This window comes from Chrysemys picta, chromosome 4, assembly GCF_011386835.1.
Source record: "Chrysemys picta bellii isolate R12L10 chromosome 4, ASM1138683v2, whole genome shotgun sequence".
Classification (NCBI taxonomy): Eukaryota; Metazoa; Chordata; order Testudines; family Emydidae; genus Chrysemys; species Chrysemys picta.
The window spans coordinates 1,761,162-1,778,261 of record NC_088794.1 but is presented as its reverse complement, the minus strand read 5'-3'; the positions used below and the strand labels follow the sequence as shown (position 1 = coordinate 1,778,261).

General features: G+C 64.9%; 1 protein-coding gene across 1 annotated transcript; it reads left to right on the top strand.

Annotated features, from left to right (window-relative positions):
- The first annotated feature begins 1,965 nt into the window (after positions 1 to 1,965).
- LOC122173019 (major vault protein-like) lies at positions 1,966 to 12,716 on the top strand. Its single transcript, XM_065594130.1, is given in 24 exon segments — positions 1,966 to 2,081; positions 2,083 to 2,093; positions 2,258 to 2,453; positions 2,527 to 2,650; positions 2,718 to 2,849; positions 3,521 to 3,615; positions 4,192 to 4,428; positions 5,265 to 5,390; positions 6,277 to 6,435; positions 7,406 to 7,489; positions 7,491 to 7,645; positions 8,541 to 8,616; positions 8,619 to 8,740; positions 9,037 to 9,128; positions 9,131 to 9,180; positions 9,429 to 9,657; positions 9,721 to 9,741; positions 9,744 to 9,828; positions 10,871 to 10,916; positions 10,918 to 10,998; positions 12,087 to 12,227; positions 12,229 to 12,276; positions 12,519 to 12,606; positions 12,609 to 12,716. Coding segments are annotated over 24 exon segments (2,550 nt in total). The 5' UTR covers positions 1,966 to 1,970; the 3' UTR covers positions 12,650 to 12,716.
- The last annotated feature ends 4,384 nt before the right edge of the window (positions 12,717 to 17,100 follow it).

The following is a 17,100-nucleotide window of genomic DNA, read 5'->3' as shown; positions in this document are numbered from 1 at the left end:
GAGGGGGGGGCCCAGGACTGGGGGGGCTGTGAGCTGGGGGAATGGGCGGGTCCAGGTCTGGGGGGTCCAGGTCTGGGAGGGGCTGTGAGTCGGGGGAAGGGAGGGGCCCAGGGCTGGGGGGGCTGTGAGCCAGGGGAAGGAGGGGGCCTAGGTCTGGGGGGGGCTGTGAGAAGGGGGAAGGGGGGCCCAGGACTGGGGGGGGCTGTGAGTCGGCGGAAGGGAGGGGCCAGGGCTAGGGGGGCTGTGAGCCAGGGGAAGGAGGGGCCTAGGTCTGGGGGGGGGCTGTGAGAAGGGGGAAAGGGGGGCCCATGGACTGGGGGGGGCTGTGAGTCGGGGGACGGGGGGGGGGGCAGGACTGGGGGGGGCTGTGAGCTGGGGGATTGGCCAGACCAGGTCTGGGGGGTCCAGGTCTGGGAGGGGCTGTGAGTCGGGGGAAGGGAGGGGGCCCAGGGCTGGGGGGGGCTGTGAGCTGGGGGAAGGGGGGGCCCAGGACTGGGGGGGCTGTGAGTCGGGGGAATGGGGGGGCAGGTCTGGGGGGGCTGTGAGCCAGGGGAAGGAGGGGCCTAGGTCTGGGGGGGGGCTGTGAGAAGGGGGAAGGGGGGGGCGCAGGTCTGGGGGGGCCCAGGACTGGGGGGGGCTGTGAGTCGGGGGAAGGGAGGGGCCCAGGGCTGGGGGGGCTGTGAGGGCTGTGAGCTGGGGGAAGGGGGGGCCCAGGACTGGGGGGGGCTGTGAGCCGGGGGAAAGGGGGGTCCAGGGGCTGGGGGGTCCAGGTCTGGGGGGGCTGTGGGCCGGGGGAAAGGGGGTCCACCGGCCCAGGACTGCGGGGGCGGCTCCGTTGCCCCTTTAAGCGAGTCCCTCCCAGCCCCAGCCCTGGGCGGGTCCGGCTCAGTCCCAGCTGGGCCCTGCAGGAAGCAGCTGGTAGGTTTGTGCGGGGGGGCCCAGCCCTGGGGGGCAGCAGCGGAGGGGGCGCCCAGCCCAGCCCAACGAGGGGCAGGCGTGGGGGGCTCTGAGGTCAGGGCTGGGGATTGCCCCCAAACACCCCCCTCCCCGCAAACCTGAGTCACTGCTTAGATGGTCACCAGGCAACCCCGGGGCTAGTACTGGGGGGACCCTGACACTGATGCAATGGGGGGGGTCGGTCCTGGCACGGGCACCCCAAGTGTAGGATATTGGGGGGGGCGGTCCTGGCACGGGCACCCCGGGCACGGGACAGGGGAGGGTGTCAGCCCTGGCGCGGGTGCCCCGACAATGTGATATGGGGGGGGTCCTGGCACGGGCGCCCCCAAGTGTAGGATATTGGGGGGGCGGTCCTGGCACGGGCACCCCGGGCACGGGACAGGGGAGGGGTCGGCCCTGGTGCAGGTGCCCCGAGAGTGTGATATCGGGGGGGGGGGGTTGGGTCCTGGCACGGGCGTCCCAGGTGCAGGATGGGGGGGGTCAGCCCTGGCGTGGGTGCCCCGACAATGTGATATGGGGGGGGTCCTGGTGCGGGCGCCCCAGGTGCAGGATGGGGGGGGTCAGCCCTGGCGTGGGTGCCCCGACAATGTGATATGGGGGGGGGTCCTGGTGCGGGCGCCCCAGGTGCAGGATGGGGGGTCAGCCCTGGCGCGGGTGCCCCAAGAGTGTGATATGGGGGGGGGTCGGTCCTGGTGCGGGCGGGGCCCTGCTGCAGAGGGTTCTGGGAACGCGGCTGGGCGTTGGTTGCTGTGTTTGCTCTGGGATTAGGGCGTAAAGTGGGCGGGTTCTCGCCAGAGGGGAAATTCTCGGGGGGGGGGGGAGATCCTAGTGTGGGTGCCCGGGGCCGTGGGTCAGGTCCGATTGGGGCTGGCAGGGAGCTGCGAGCGGGGCCCTAGTGCAGAGGGTTCTGGGAACACGGCTTGGGCCGGTTGCTCCATTTGCGTTGGGATTGGGGGGCTGGGTTGGGGCTGATCCGGGGGCTGCTAATCCCCCGCCCCCCCCCCCCAGCCAACATGGCCGAGGAGTCCATCATCCGCATCCCCCCGCACCACTACATCCACGTGCTGGACCAGAACTCCAACGTGACCCGCGTGGAGGTGGGGCCGCAGACCTACATCCGCCAGGGACAATGAGCGGTGAGGGGCGCCGGAGCTGGGGCAGGCCTGGGCCGGGGGGCAGAGGGGTTGTGCTGCTTGGGAGGGGATGGGACGGGGGAGGCCAGGGGGCGGGGTGTATGGGGGCTGGGGGGTCACAGGGTCGGTTCCCAGCACCCCCATGATGTGTTCCCCCCGCCCCGCAGGGTCGTCTTTCCCCCGGCCAAGATGGTGACGGTGCCCCCCCGGCACTACTGCGCGGTGCTGAACCCTGTGCTGCGGGCGCCGGGTGCCGGGGTGCAGTTCGATGCCTCGGGGCAGGCGCTGCTGCGGCACGCGGACCTGGAGATCCGGCTCAGCCAGCCCCCCTTCCCCCTCTACCCGGGGGAGGAGATCCAGCAGGTAACGCCCAGCCCCAGGCGGGCCCGGAGCCAGCGCGCCCCCGAGCCTCGCCCTGACCCCCCTCTCCCCCCAGGGGATCACGGCCCTGCAGGTGGTGCTGCCGGACACCGCCCTGCACCTCAAGGCCCTGCTGGATTTTGAGGACGACCAGGGGGAGAAGTACGTGGCTGGGGACGAATTCCTCTTTGAGGGGCCAGGTGAGTGGGCTGGGCTGGGGGCTGGGGCGGAGCCCGGCCGGCCACGGCTAACGCCAGCCTCCCGCAGGCACCTACATCCCGCGCACCGAGGTGGAGGTGGTGGAAATCAGCCAGGCGACCGTCATCCGCCACAACCAGGCCATCCGGCTCCGGGCCCGCAAGGAGTGTACGGACCGGGAGGGGACCCGGCGCGTCACAGGTACCCCCCCCCGGCCTGCCACGCCCCTCACTCCCGACCCGCAGCCCCCTGCCCGCACCCCCCCAGACTGCTGCGCTCCTCACTCCCGACCCACAGCCCCCTGCCCTGCCCCCCCCGGCCTGCCGCGCCCCTCACTCCCGACCCACAGCCCCCTACCAGCCCAGCCCCCCCCAGCTCTGCCGGTGCCCCTCACTCCCGACCCACAGCCCCGTACCAGCCCAGCCCTGACCCCCCCGCTCTGCCAGTGCCCCTCACTCTCGACCCACAGCCCCCTGCTAGCCTAGCCCACCCTGCCCCCCCCAGCACTGCCAGTGCCCCTCACTCCCGACCCACAGCCCCGTACCAGCCCAGCCCTGCCCCCCCCGCTCTGCCAGTGCCCCTCACTCTCGACCCACAGCCCCCTACCAGCCCAGCCCTGCCCCCCCCAGCTCTGCCGGTGCTCCTCACTCCCGACCCGCAGCCCCCTTGCTAGCCCAGCCCTGCCCCCCCCGCTCTGCCAGTGCCCCTCACTCCCAACCCGCAGTCCCTGTCAGCCCAGCCCTGCCCCCCCAGCTGTGCCGGCGTCCCTCACTCCCGACCCGCAGCCCCCTGCTAGCCCAGCCCTGCGCCCCCCAGCTCTGCCGGTGCCCGTCGCTCCGCACGTGTAGCCATGTTTCTCTCCCCCCCCCCAGGTGAGGAGTGGCTGGTGAAGCGAGTGGGTGCGTATCTCCCTGGCGTGTTTGAGGAGGTGGTTGACATTGTGGATGCTTTTCTGCTGACAGAAAAGGTGAGTGGAGGGGTGGGCAAGGGGTGCTGGTGGCAGTCGATGTGTGATCTGCACTGTGTGTGTGTGTGTGTGTGTGTTCTGCACCGGTGTGTGTGTGTGCGCGATCTGCACTGGGGTGGGTGGGGGTGCTGGGGTGGGAAGGACAGGCTGGGGCTGGGTTCCCAACTTGGGGGGAGGAGCTCCCTTGCTGTGAGGTGGCCTCCTTATTGGCTGAGGGGGTGGGACTGAGGTTGGAGGGTTCCCAGCCCCGGTCGGGGGACAGGATGAGATTGGGGCATGGAGCTGTCTGGGAGCGGAGGGGATGGGAGAGTCCAGGGTCAGGAGGGAGTGAAATGGATCTGGTCCGGGACGGGGAGGAAAATGGGGGAAGCTGGATGTGAGCTAGGGGGGAAGGAGTGGTGTGGGGTCGACCCCATGGACAAAGGGAAGATGTGGGGGGACCGTGGGGAAGAGGGGGGTCTTGGGCAGGGGAGAGTAGGTGGACATGGGCTGGAGTCGGGGGTCCTTGGGGAAGGAGGAAATAGCCAGGACCCGGCTCCCCTCATGCCGACGACCGTGTTCCCCTTTCCCCCGTAGAGGGCGCTGCATCTCCGCGCCACCAAGACCTTCCGGGACCCGCAGGACACGGTGCGCCGGACGGGGGAGGAGTGGCTGGTGACGCTAGCGCAGAGCGAGGCCTACATCCCGGACGTCTACGAGGAGGTGGTGGGCATTGTGGACATCACCACACTGAGCAGCCGCCAGTACTGCGTGGTGTGCGACCCCGTGGGGCCCGACGGCAAGCCGCAGCTGGGCCAGGAGAAGGTGATCAAGGTATAGCGGCCATGTGTGTCCATGACAATCTGGTACTAGTGTGAACTCCAGGCCACGATTATTGGTACAGGTTTATTCTAACATATACGGTAGTTTTGTTTCTCTGACATAACTACAGTACCCCTATGTATAGCTGTGGGGCACGTTTATGCTAGTAATTATGGTAATGATGTGCCTCTACGGGATGTCATAGTTACCCTTCTAATTACCGCCTCCTTGTAGCCTCCTGTATCCTAGTAAGTACGGTAACCGAATGGGACCCAGAATGGCTGCGTCTACCGTAATTAGTAGAAATAAAGCGACAGCTGTAGTTAGACTGCGATGGTTAACCTAGGAGCCAGCTACCGTATATACCAGAATATAGCTTCAGTTATAGATGGTGGGGGCGGGGAGTGGCTGTTGCCAGGTCATAGGCTACAGCTGGAGGCGGCGGGGGGGGGGGGGGGAGGAGGTACCGTATTACCCAGGGTATAGGAGCAGATGGTTATTGTATTTCCACTTTGGAAGGGGGGTTACCGTAATTCCTAGACTATAGGCAAGAGCTTACTGTATTTTCTAGGCTATACGGCGAATAATAGAAGCAGCAGCTCCTCACCTTGGAGCCGGGTGGGTCTAACCGTATTTTGCAGACTACCTGGGCAGGTGTTGCCTTGTTTCTACGGCAATAAGTGGGAAAAGGAATAAAATATTCATTGAGGCATGGTCTTGCCGTATTTTCTAGTTTATATGCACAGTAACTGATATTCCCATATTACCTAGACTACATGCCCATACATGCGCCCCATATTTCTTGGGTACTGTGGAAATTCTCACGGAGCCCCCATTCATTGCTCCAGGGGGAGAAGTCGTTCTTCCTCCAGCCAGGGGAGTCTCTGAAGGACGGGATCCAGGACATCTACATCCTCTCGGAGGACGAAGGGCTGCTGCTGCGGGCCCTGAGCAAGCTGGAGGACTTGGATGAGGTGGGGGAAGCTCAGGGCTGGGCTGCGGGTCGGGAGTGAGGGGCACCGGCAGAGTTGGGGGGGGCAGGGGGCTGCGGGTCGGGAGTGAGGGGCACCGGCAGAGCTGGGGGGGGGCAGGGCTGGTCTAGCAGGGGCTGTGGGTCGGGAGTGAGGGGCACCGGCAGAGCTGGGGGGCGGGAGCAGGGCTGGGCTAGGAGGGGGCTGCGGGTCGGGAGTGAGGGGCACCGGCAGAGCTGGGGGGGGGCAGGGGGCTGCGGGTCGGGAGTGAGGGGCACCGGCAGAGCTGGGGGGGGCAGGGGGCTGCAGGCCGGGAGTGAGGGGCACCGGCAGAGCTGGGGGGGGCAGGGGGCTGCGGGCCAGGAGTGAGGGGCACCGGCAGAGCTGGGGGGGGCAGGGGGCTGCGGGCCGGGAGTGAGGGGAACTGGCAGAGCTGGGGGGGCAGGGCTGGGCTGGCAGGGGGCTGCGGGTCGGGAGTGAGGGGCACCGGCAGAGCTGGGGGGGGCAGGGCTGGGCTGGCAGGGGGCTGCGGGCCGGGAGTGAGGGGCACCGGCAGAGCTGGGGGGGGCAGGGCTGGGCTGGCAGGGGGCTGCGGGTCGGGAGTGAGGGGCACCGGCAGAGCTGGAGGGGGCAGGGCTGGGCTGGCAGGGGGCTGCGGGCCGGGAGTGAGGGGCACCGGCAGAGCTGGGGGGGGCGGGGCTGGGCTAGCAGGGGCTGCGGGTCGGGAGTGAGGAGCACCGGCAGAGTTGCGGGAGGCAGGGCTGGGCTAGCAGGGGCAGGGCTGGGCTAGCAGGGGCTGCGGGTCGGGAGTGAGGGGCACCGGGAGAGCTGGGGGGGCAGGGCGCTGCGGGATGGGAGCGAGGGGCCCTGGGATCTCTGCCACCCGCAGGACGGTGGTGAGCTGCGCCGGAAGCCGGGCGATCGCTGGATTATCTGGGGGCCCCGGGAGTACGTGCCGCCAGCAGAGGTGGAGGTGCTGGAGCGGCGCTGTACCATCCTCCTGGGCGAGAACGAGGGGGTCTACGTGCGTGACATCAAGACAGGCAAGGTGAGCGGGGCCCCAAACCCTGCCCCCCGGCCCTCCCGCAGTGCCCCATATTGTTGTACTTTAAGTACTGCACAGGATCTTTTCAGGGGAATAAGGCAAAATGCCACATTTATTAGTAATACATGTATTCATTAACAGTGTATCATATGCATATGATATATATATTACACTCATGCACTCACACGTTGCTCCCCTTAACTGCACTGGCCAGGTGAGTTAGATGGGGGAGGGGTGGAGCCGGGCTTCTGCCGATCGGATCGATGCTCCCATGTTGACAAGACGAGATCCGGGGTCCTCTGCAAGACACCTCACTTTTATAGCAGCTTTCCTCTTATGCAAATCTATAACACATTCAAACTCTGTGTCTGTGTCCATTGGTTCTTTGTGCTGCTTCCTTCTGGGTGTTGTCCCAATGCTGCAAAGAGGGTGTTTCCAAAAGAAGGTGCTGGCTTCTAACCCCCGAGGCCCTCGGTATGTCTGCTTGTCTTTAATGAGCCCACTTGACACGTTTTATTGTCCTTGGGTCTGGCTCCCAGCCCCTCTCCAACAGTTGAGGCTGTCTGGAGGTGCTGCCTTCCATGCCTTGCTCATCCACACCTCATTCATTCAACAGGGCAATTGATTAAGAGTGGGGGGGGGGGGAAGAGCTCTTGTTCTACTGCTAGCAAAAAGACATTTTTCTTCTATCTTATTCTATCCTGAGGGGCTATAATATTATACCAAGGGCAATGCAAAGTTTCTAAATGAGGCTTTGATACAAAGTTCCATGAAAACAGAGGTCACACGTGGGTAGACCCACCACAAGGTTATGTGAAGAGGCACAATGTAAAGTCATCTGAAAATTATCAGAGATTTATCTACAATATCCCTGCCCCCCACTGCTCCTGGCCTGCCCCACTCACCACCAGTGCCCCATACCCCTGCCCCCCATGGGCTCCTGAGCCCCCCATTGACTCCCCCCTCTCCCCAGGTGCGGGCGGTGATCGGTCACACCTACAAGATGACGCAGGATGAGGAGCTATGGGATAAGGAGCTGCCCCCCACCGTGGAGGCCCCTGCTGTCCTCGGGCCGGGACCCCGTGGCCGACCGCTTCAGGGGGCCCCCCCAAGAATGCGAGGACCGGCCCCGCAACATGTCGCGGGTGGTGAGTTACCGGGTGCCCCACAACGCTGCTGTGCAGGTGTACGACTACCAGGAGCGGAAGTCCAGGTGAGCAGGGGGCGGGCGGGGTGTTGTACTTAAAGTACTGCACGGGATCTTTTCAGGGGGAATAAGGCAAAACACCACTTTTATTAGTAATACAGGTATTCATGAACACTGTATCATATGCATATGATAGATCTATAATCACACTCACACACACACACTCCGTCTTGTTGTTGTTACCAACTAGTTGCTCCCCTTAACTGCACTGGCCAGGCGAGTTAGATGGGGGAGGGGTGGAGCCGGGCTTCTGCCGATCCGGATCGATGCTCCAATGGTGACAAGAGGAGACCCGGGGTCCTGTGCAAAACACCTCACGTTTATAGCCACCTCCCTCTCATGCAAACTCTGTGTCCATTGGTCCTTTGTGCTGCTTTCTTTGGGTGTTGTCCCAATGCTGCAAAGAGGGGGTTCCCAAAAGAAGGTGCTGTCTTCTAACCCCGAGGCCGTCAGTATGTCTGCTTGTCTTTAATGAGCCCACTTGACATGTTTTATTGTCCTTGGGTCTGGCTCCCAGCCCCTCTCCAAGGGTTGAGGCTGTCTGGAGGTGCTGCCTTCCGCCTTCCTCATCCACACCTCGGTCATTCAACAGGGCAATTGATTGAGAGTGGGGGGAAAATCTTGTTCTACTCCAGCAAAAAGACATTTTTCTCCTCTCTTATCCTATCCTTAATAGGGGCTATAACATTATACCAAGGGCAATACGTTTCTATATGAGGCTTTGATACAAAGTCCCATGAAAACCGAGGTCACACGTGGGTGGACCCACTACAAGGTTATGTGAAGAGGCACAATGTAAAGTCATATGAAAACGATCAGAGATTTATCTACGGGGGGGGGCTGGATGCATCTCATGGGGCTCCCTCCCCCGGCGTGTGGGGTCACCTTTCCTCCCCCGCAGGGTGGTGCTGGGCCCGGAGCTGGTTCTGCTGGGCCCGGACGAGCAGTTCACGGTGCTCAGCTTGTCGGGGGGGGCGGGCCCAAGACCCCCCACAGCCGCCGCTCGCTCTGCCTGCTGCTGGGCCCCGACTTCTGCACCGACATCGTCACCATCGAGACGGCCGACCACGCCCGGCTGCAGCTCCAGCTGGCCTACAACTGGTGAGGGGCTGGGCGGGAGGGGCAGCACGGGGGGTGTCACTGGCCCTGTCGGGGGCCCCCCACCCCAGCCTGCTCTTGGCTGGCCCGGCCGGAGCCCAAGCACTGCCCCGATCTTGGGGTCTCCAGGCACTCTTGGGGGTCCTGCCCCTGGGCCCAGCACTGGCCCTTCACTGCCGTCTGCCTGGGGCGGGGGGGGGGGGGGGGGGGCTGGGGAGTGCAGGGGCAGAGGTTGCAGGGAGGGGGACCGAGGAGGCCTGTTCCCCAGCCCCCTAACCACACTGTCGTCCCCCCCCCAGGCACTTCGAGGTGCCGTCGCCCCCCGACCCCCCAGCGCTCTCCCGGCTCTTCAGTGTCCCGGACTTCGTGGGAGACGCCTGCAAAGCGCTGGCCTCCGCATCCGCGGGGCCGTGGCCTCAGTCAGCTTTGACGACTTCCACAAGGTACGGGGGCCCCCCCTCGCAGCCCCCCCCCCCCCAGGCCTGCCTCCTCCCGGCTCAGCCCTGGGCTCCCACGCCCCAAACCCCCTGGGGTGCATCCTGGAGCTGGGCCCCCGTCCGCCGCTTCCCGGGAGGGTCCCTGGGCTGGCCGCGCGTCTGGGTCCCATGGTTGTACCTGCCAGGCTGGCGGCGGGGGAATATGGGGGTTCTGGGTGCTCCCCCAGCGCCCCACAATCCACCCCTGCCCCCAGAACTCGAACCGGATCATCTGCTCGGCCGTGTTCGGCTTCGACGCGGAGCTGCAGGTGCGGGGCTGTCTGCGCTTCCCCCAGAACGGGCTGGTGGTGAGCAGCGTGGACATCCAGAGCGTGGAGCCGGTGGACCAGCGCACGCGGGACGCGCTGCAGAGGAGTGTCCAGTTGGCCATCGAGATCACCACCAACTCCCAGGAGGCGGCCGCCAGGTACGGGCTCCCCCGGGGCCGGTTCCCCCCCAGCCCTGCCCCAGCCCCCCTGACCCCAGCCCGTCTCCCCCAGGCACGAGCCGAGCGGCTGGAACAGGAGGCCCGGGGCGGCTGGAGCGGCAGAAAATCCTGGACCAGGCGGAGGCTGAGCGAGCCCGGAAGGAGCTGCTGGAGCTGGAGGCCCTGAGGTTGGGGGAACGGGGGGGGCGATGGGGGGGTCAGGGGAAGGTTGGCCAGCTGCCAGGGGCGGGATCAGGGTTGTCACAGGGGTGTCAGTGGCAAGGGACAGGATCGGGGGAGTCTGTGGCCAGGGGAGGGATCGGGGCATCGGGGGATTCTGGGGCGGGATTGGGGGGGAGATCTGGGGGGGATCAGTGGCCGGGGGCAGGATCGGGGGATCGGGGGCAGGAAGGGATCAGTGGCCGGGGGGAGATCTGGGGGGATCAGTGGCCGGGGGGCAGGATCGGGGGGAGTCTCTGGCCAGGGGAGGGATCGGGGATTCTGGGGGCGGGATCGGGGGGAGATCTGGGGGGGATCAGTGGCCGGGGGCGGGATCGGGGGATCGGGGCAGGAAGGGATCAGTGGCCGGGGGGAGATCTGGGGGGGGATCAGTGGCCGGGGCGGGATCGGGGGATCGGGGGCAGGAAGGGATCAGTGGCCGGGGGGAGATCTGGGGGGGATCAGTGGCCGGGGGCAGGATCGGGGGATCGGGGGCAGGAAGGGATCAGTGGCCGGGGGCGGGATCGGTGGCAGGAAGGGATCAGTGGCCGGGGGTAGGATCGGGGGATCGGGGGCAGGAAGGGATCAGTGGCTGGGGGCAGGATCGGGGGATCGGGGGCAGGAAGGGATCAGTGGCCGGGGCAGGATCGGGGGATCGGTGGCAGGAAGGGATCAGTGGCTGGGGGGGGATCTGGGGGAGATCAGTGGCCGGGGGGCGGGATCGGGGGATCGGGGCAGGAAGGGATCAGTGGCCGGGGGCAGGATTGGGGGATCGGGGGCAGGAAGGGATCAGTGGCCGGGGGCAGGATCGGGGGATCGGGGGCAGGAAGGGATCAGTGGCGGGGGGAGATCTGGGGGGGATCAGTGGCTGGGGGCAGGATCGGGGCAGGAAGGGATCAGTGGCCGGGGCAGGATCGGGGATCGGGGGCAGGAAGGGATCAGTGGCCGGGGGGGATCCGGGAGACCCGGGGGCGGACGTGGGGGTCTGTGACTCTATCTGGCCCCTCCCAGCGCGGCAGTGGAGAGCGCTGGCGCGGCGCGGGCCGAGGCCCAGTCCCAAGGCAGAGGCGGCGCGGATCGCGGGCGAGGCGGCCGTGGAACAGGCCAAGCTGAAGGCGGAGGCAGCCGCCATTGAGACGGTGAGTGGGCGGGACTGGGGGAAGCCTGGGGAGGGGGTGTGGCCCACAGGGGTGGGTGGGGGCTCTGGGAAGGGGGCGTGGCCCTGCGGGAGGGCCCCCGAGGGAGGAGGCGGAGCCTGGTGGGAGGGCAGGTCCCCGAGGGAGGAGGCGGGGCAGGGCCCCAGAGGAGGAGGGGGCAGGGCCAGGTGGGAGGGCAGGTCCCCGAGGGAGGAGGTGGGGGGGTCCTGGGGGAGGAGGTGGGGCATGGCCCGGTGGGAGGGCGGGAGGGCAGGTCCCCTGAGGGAGGAGGGTGGGAGGTCCCTGGGGGAGGAGGCGGAGCCTGGTGGGAGGGTGGGTCCCCGAGGAGGAGGTGGGGGGGGTCCCTGGGGGAGGAGGTGGGGCATGGCCCGGTGGGAGGGCAGGTCCCTGAGGGAGGAGGGTGGGTGGGGCCTGGTGGGAGGGCGGGTCCCCGAGGGAGGAGGGTGGGTGCCGGCCTGGTGGGAGGGCGGGTCCCCGAGGGAGGAGGTAGGGTGGGGCCCCAGGGGAGGAGGGTGGGTGTGGCCCGGTGGGGGGGCAGGGCCCCGGGGAGGAGGCGGGGCAGGGCCCCAGAGGAGGAGGGGGCAGGGCAGGTCCCGAGGGAGGAGGGTGGGTGTGGCCTGGTGGGAGGGCGGGGCCCCAGAGAGGAGGGGGGCAGGGCCAGGTGGGAGGGCAGGTCCCTGAGGGAGGAGGTGGGGTGTGGCCCAGTGGGTGGGCGGGGCCCCAGGGGAGGAGGGGCGGGGCCCGGAGGCAGGGCAGGTCCCCGAGGGGAGAGGGTGGGTGTGGCCGGTGGGGGGGGCGGGGCCCCAGGGGAGGAGGCGGGGCAGGCCCCAGAGGAGGAGGGGGCGGGGCCCGGAGGCAGGGCAGGTCCCCGAGGGAGGAGGCGGGGCAGGGCCCCAGAGAGGAGGAGGGGCAGGGCCAGGTGGGAGGGCAGGTCCCCGGGGAGGAGGTGGGGTGTGGCCCAGTGGGGTGGGCGGGGCCCCAGGGGAGGAGGGGGCGGGGCCCGGAGGCAGGGCGGGGCCCGGGGCAGGACTCAGAGCTCCCCCCTGAGCCTGTCCCCCCCGGCGGCGCAGGAGTCGGAGCTGGCGCGGCTGTGCCAGGCGCGGGAGCAGGAGCTGCGCTTCGCCCGGGCGCAGGGCGTGCAGGAGGCGGCGCGGGCCCGGCTGCTGGCCGAGGTGGAGGTGAAGAAGTTCCAGCAGGTGACGGAAGCCATCGGGGCCCGAGACCCTGCGGGACATCGCGCTGGCCGGGCCGGAGCTGCAGGTGGGCCGGGGGCGGGGCTTAGAGGCGGGGCTTAGAGCAGGGTGGGGGAGAGGTTTAGGGGCGGGGCCTGGGCAATTGCTGGTGGCATGGGTGGGGCTAAGGTGGGGCTTGCTGTAGGGATGGAGTGGGCAGGGTAGGGAGGGTTCTGGGGGTGGGGCCCAGGAGGGGTGGAGCTTACACGGGTGGGGGAGGGGCTGGGGGCGGGGTCTCACTCACTCCCTCACTCCCCCCGTTCCCCCCAGGTGAAGCTGCTGAAGGGCCTGGGCCTCCAGTCGGCCCTCATCACCGACGGCTCCTCCCCCATCAACCTCTTCTCCACGGCGGGGGGGCTGCTGGCATCCTGCCCAGGCCCCCCCCGGGGCCCCAGGAGTGAGGGCCCCGCCCCCCATGGAAACGGGACCCCCGTGTGCCTTACAGTCTGCAATAAAGATGGCAGCCGACGTGGTGGGTCGTGGCTGATGGGGGCGGGGTCTGGGCTCAGCGGGGACTGTGGTGTTAGCCTGATCTAGGGGAGGGTTTGTTCGATTGATTTAATTCATCACTTTAATTTTATTTGTAATTAATTTGAATGTTGCAGGGCAGTTTTACTGGGACTGTCTGCATGGGAGTGGGAGACTCTCCTTTGTTGTACTCAAATAGGGTGACCAGATGTCCTGATTTTATAGGGACAGTCCTGATTTTTTGGGGCTTCTTCTTATAGAGGTACCTATTACCCCCCACTTCCTGTCCCGATTTTTCACACTTGCTATCTGGTCATCCTATACTCAAAGTACTACAGAGGGTCTTTTCAGGGGGATTAAGGCAAAACGCCACATTTATTAGTAATACAGGTATCAATTAATACTCTATGATATGCGTATGAGATATATCACAGTCATGCGCACACACACACACACACACACACACACACACACACACACACACACACACACACACTCCATCTTGCTGTTGTTACCAACTAGTTGCTCCCCTTAACTGCACTGGCCAGGTGAGTTAGATGCGGGAGGGGTGGAGCCGGATCGATGCTCTGATGCTGACAAGATGAGACCCGGGGTCCTTCTGCAAGATACCTCACCTTTATAGCAGCTTCCCTCTCATGCAAATCTAGACCAGATTCAAAATCTGGGTCTGTGTCCATTGGTCTTTGTGCTGCTTTTCTCCAGGTGTTGTCCCAATGCTGCTCCAAGAGGGGGTTTGCTAAAGAAGGTGCTGGCTTCTACTCCCTGAGGCCCTCAATATATCTGCTCTTCTTTATTGGGCCCACTTGACGACTTGCATTGTCCTTTGCTCTGGCTCCCAGCCCCTCTCCAACTGTTGTAGCTGTCTGGAGGTGGGTGTCTTCCAAGCCTTCCAAGTCTTGCATCTGAAGAAGTGAGGTTCTTACCCACGAAAGCTTATGCTCCCAGTACTTCTGTTAGTCTCAAAGGTGCCACAGGACCCTCTGTTGCTTTCTACAGATTCAGACTAACACGGCTACCCCTCTGATTCCAAGCCTCACTCACTCACTCACACCTCATTCAGTCAATCGGGCAATTGATTACTACCTGGGGGGGAAGATCTTATTCTACTTCTAGCAAAAAGGCACATGTTTCTTTTACTTTAACTACTATCCTTAGGGGCTATAACATTTGATACAAAGTTTTCTACCAATTTTCTATATAGGGATCTAATACAAAGTTGTATGAAAATAGAGGCACAATGCCAAGTCATATGAAATACAAAATAACATCATCCAAGATGCAATGTCAAAAAGATTTATAGAGATCATTAACTACAGAGATTTCTCTACAGCTCGAGGGATGATACCTGAGCCCAGGAGGGGGTGGGGCCAGGTGCCACCTGCCTGGTACACTGGGCAAAGGCTGGGGGAGGAGCCGGGGGGTCAGTTTGGAGCTGGCTGGGAACTGGAGGGAGCCCCAGGGTTGGGGTCTGAGCCCCCTGCCCCCCCAGAGGGACCTGGCCGAGGGGTCCTGGTTGTACCCACAAGCCCTGGTCTGGACTGTTCCTGTCAGCCAATAAACCTCCTGGTCTGCTGGCTGAGAGTCCCGTGGAATCACAGGAAGTGAGGGTGCAGGGCCCTGACTCCCCCAGTCCATGACAACTGGTGGCAGCAGTGGGATCTACTTCACCCCGTGGACGGCGCTTCCTGAAGTAAGTGACTGGGGAGCAGCGACCAAAGGAGGATTGCCGGGGACCAGGTGTGGTGAAGAGTCAGCCAGCAGCAGGCTCAGGGCGGAGAAGCTGAGGCGGTGACCTGGAAACGGGCTGATACACTGGGAACCAGCACCCAGGCCAGCGAGGGGCCAGCGAGGGGATGTATGCGAAGCGCCTTAAGGGCGACCTGGTGGAGCTGTGCAGGCAGAGGGGGCTGCGCAGTGGGAGGCTCACCAAAGAACAGCTCATTGCCCAGCTGGAGGAGGGGGATCGCTCGGAGGAGCCGGTCCCCTGTCTCTGAGGGAAGCCGCCCGGCAGATGCAGCGCAGGCACCAGGGTCTGTCCAAGCGGGGAGGGGTCAGAGAGGGCTTCCCGAGCCCCCCTTCCTAGGCCTAGGGATTGTACTTAGTGCCCTGCCTGGGATCTTTTCAGGGGGGAGACAAACGCCACATTGATTGGTAACACACGTATCAATCCACATGGTATCACCTGCATATGAGACATATCACACACACATACAGGCGCGCGCTCTCTCTCTCGTGCGTGCACACATACACACATGCTCTCTTTCACGCGCGGGCGCACACACACACACGCACACATGCTCTCATGCGCGGGCACACACACACACACACTCCTGCTTGTTGTTGTCCCCCCATTCGTTGCTCCCCATAACGTCACTGGCAGGTGAGTTCAATGGGGGGTGGAGCCGGATTGTCACTCCCGTGTTGACAAGACGAGACCGGGGGCCTCTGCCCAACACCTCACATTTATCGCCACTTCGCGCTCATGCAAATCTGCACCAGCCGCAAAATCTGTGTGTGGCCGTTGGGCCTTCGTGCTGCGTCTCTCCGGGGGGGTCCCGCTGCTGTTCGGTTTGCTCCTAACCCCCGAGGCTGCCAATGTGTCTGAGCTTCAGTGAGCCCCTGGGCCCCGTGTTCTTGTCCTGGGTCTGTCTCCAGCCCCTCCCCAGGGGTGCCACCTCCCGCCTTCCTCAGCTGCCCCTGGCTCAGCCAACGGGCAAGTGATGGACGGGGACCGGGTGGGGGGGGGGGATCTTATTCTCCTCTGAGCAAAAAGCCATTTTCCTTCGACCTGAACTGTCCGTCGGGGCGATAACATTGTACCCGGGCTCAGTGCAAAGTTCCCGTAGCAAAGGCCTTGACCCAAAGCTGCTGGAAACCAGAGTCACGCATGGACGGACCCAGCACAAAGTCACAGGAAAGTTACGCGACGCTGCTTAATGCAGAGATTTATCTACCCCTGCCTGGTGCCCCCGGCCCTGCCCGGCGCCCCCTCCCTACCTGGTGCCCCCTGCGCGGTGCCCCCTCCCTGCCTGGTGCCCCCTGCAGGTACCTGGAGGACACACCCAGCGCACGGGGCTCGCCAGCTAGACTTAGGTTCACCTTCCTCATGCGCGGCAGCAAGCGAGAGTCCCTGACAGTGAGTCCAGAGAACCCAGGCATCCGGGCTCCCAGCACCATTCCCCTCTCAGAGCTGGGAGAGAACCCAGGAGTCCTGGCTCCCAGCCCCCACCCCAACCTCTTTTCTCTCCCCATGGCAACGCCACCCTGCACTTGTATCCCCCACTTCCAAGCCCTGCAGGATTTTAAAGGTGAGGGAACTCCTCACCTCAGTACTTGGGGAGCTGGGCTCCATGGGGCATGAAAGGGGACCCCAGAGCCCCCCATTTCTTCAGCTGTTGTCAGAGTGGGGAGTTGTTTGTGTCCCTGTCACGGAGTATTGGGGAACTCAGGGCCCTGCACCCCCGGCTTCCTGCGATTCACCATGACTCTCAGCCAGCCAGTAAAGCAGAAGGTTTATTTAGACGACAGGAACACAGTCCAAGACAGGTCTTGCAGGCACAGACAACAGGACCCCCCTCAGTTAGGTCCAGCTTGGGGTCCCAGGGCATCCCAGCCCCCTTGGGAGGTCAGAGCAATCTCTGCCTCCCCACCATCTCACCACCCAGCTTCCAAGACTCTGCCTTCAGCGACCCCTCCCACAGCCTTTGTTCAGTTTCCCGGGCCAAGGTGTCACCTGGCCTCCAACCCCTTCCTGGGTTCTCATGTTACACGCTCAGGTATGCGCCCTCGGGCAGATCCCACCCCCCAATGCAGACTATCCCAGCCCCACTCCCCTGTCAGCATTCACAGACCACAGTAAGAACAGTCCCAGTTCGTCACAGTCCCCTTGGGGGGCTCTGCTGGGCCCCCTCCCCTCCAGGGATGTTGAGTGCCCCTCCCCTTGGAGGTCTGGGGCGGGGTGTCTGACCCCTTTCCCCCAGGGCTCTGGGAGTACCTGGCGCTGAGAACTGTCCCTCTAAGCAGAAGCACTTCCCCCCCCCCCACCCCGGTGACCTTCCTGGACAGGCTGGGGCTGGGGGTACGGGGACAGGGCCCCCCTCTGGTTCGGTGAGACCCTGGGGGAGGGGCGGGGCTGCAAGGGAGGGGGCAGGGGCTCGGGTGGAGCTATCTGGGAAGGGGCGGGGCCGCAAGGGAGAGGGGCAGGGCTGGGGGTGGAGCTATCTGGGAAGGGGCGGGGCTGGGGTGGAGCTATCTGGAAAGGGGCGGGGCCACAAGGGAGAGAGGCGGGGCTGGGGCTATCTGCAGAGGGGCGGGGCAGTAAGGGAAGGGGCGGGGCTATCTGCGTAGGGGCGGGGTTGAGGTG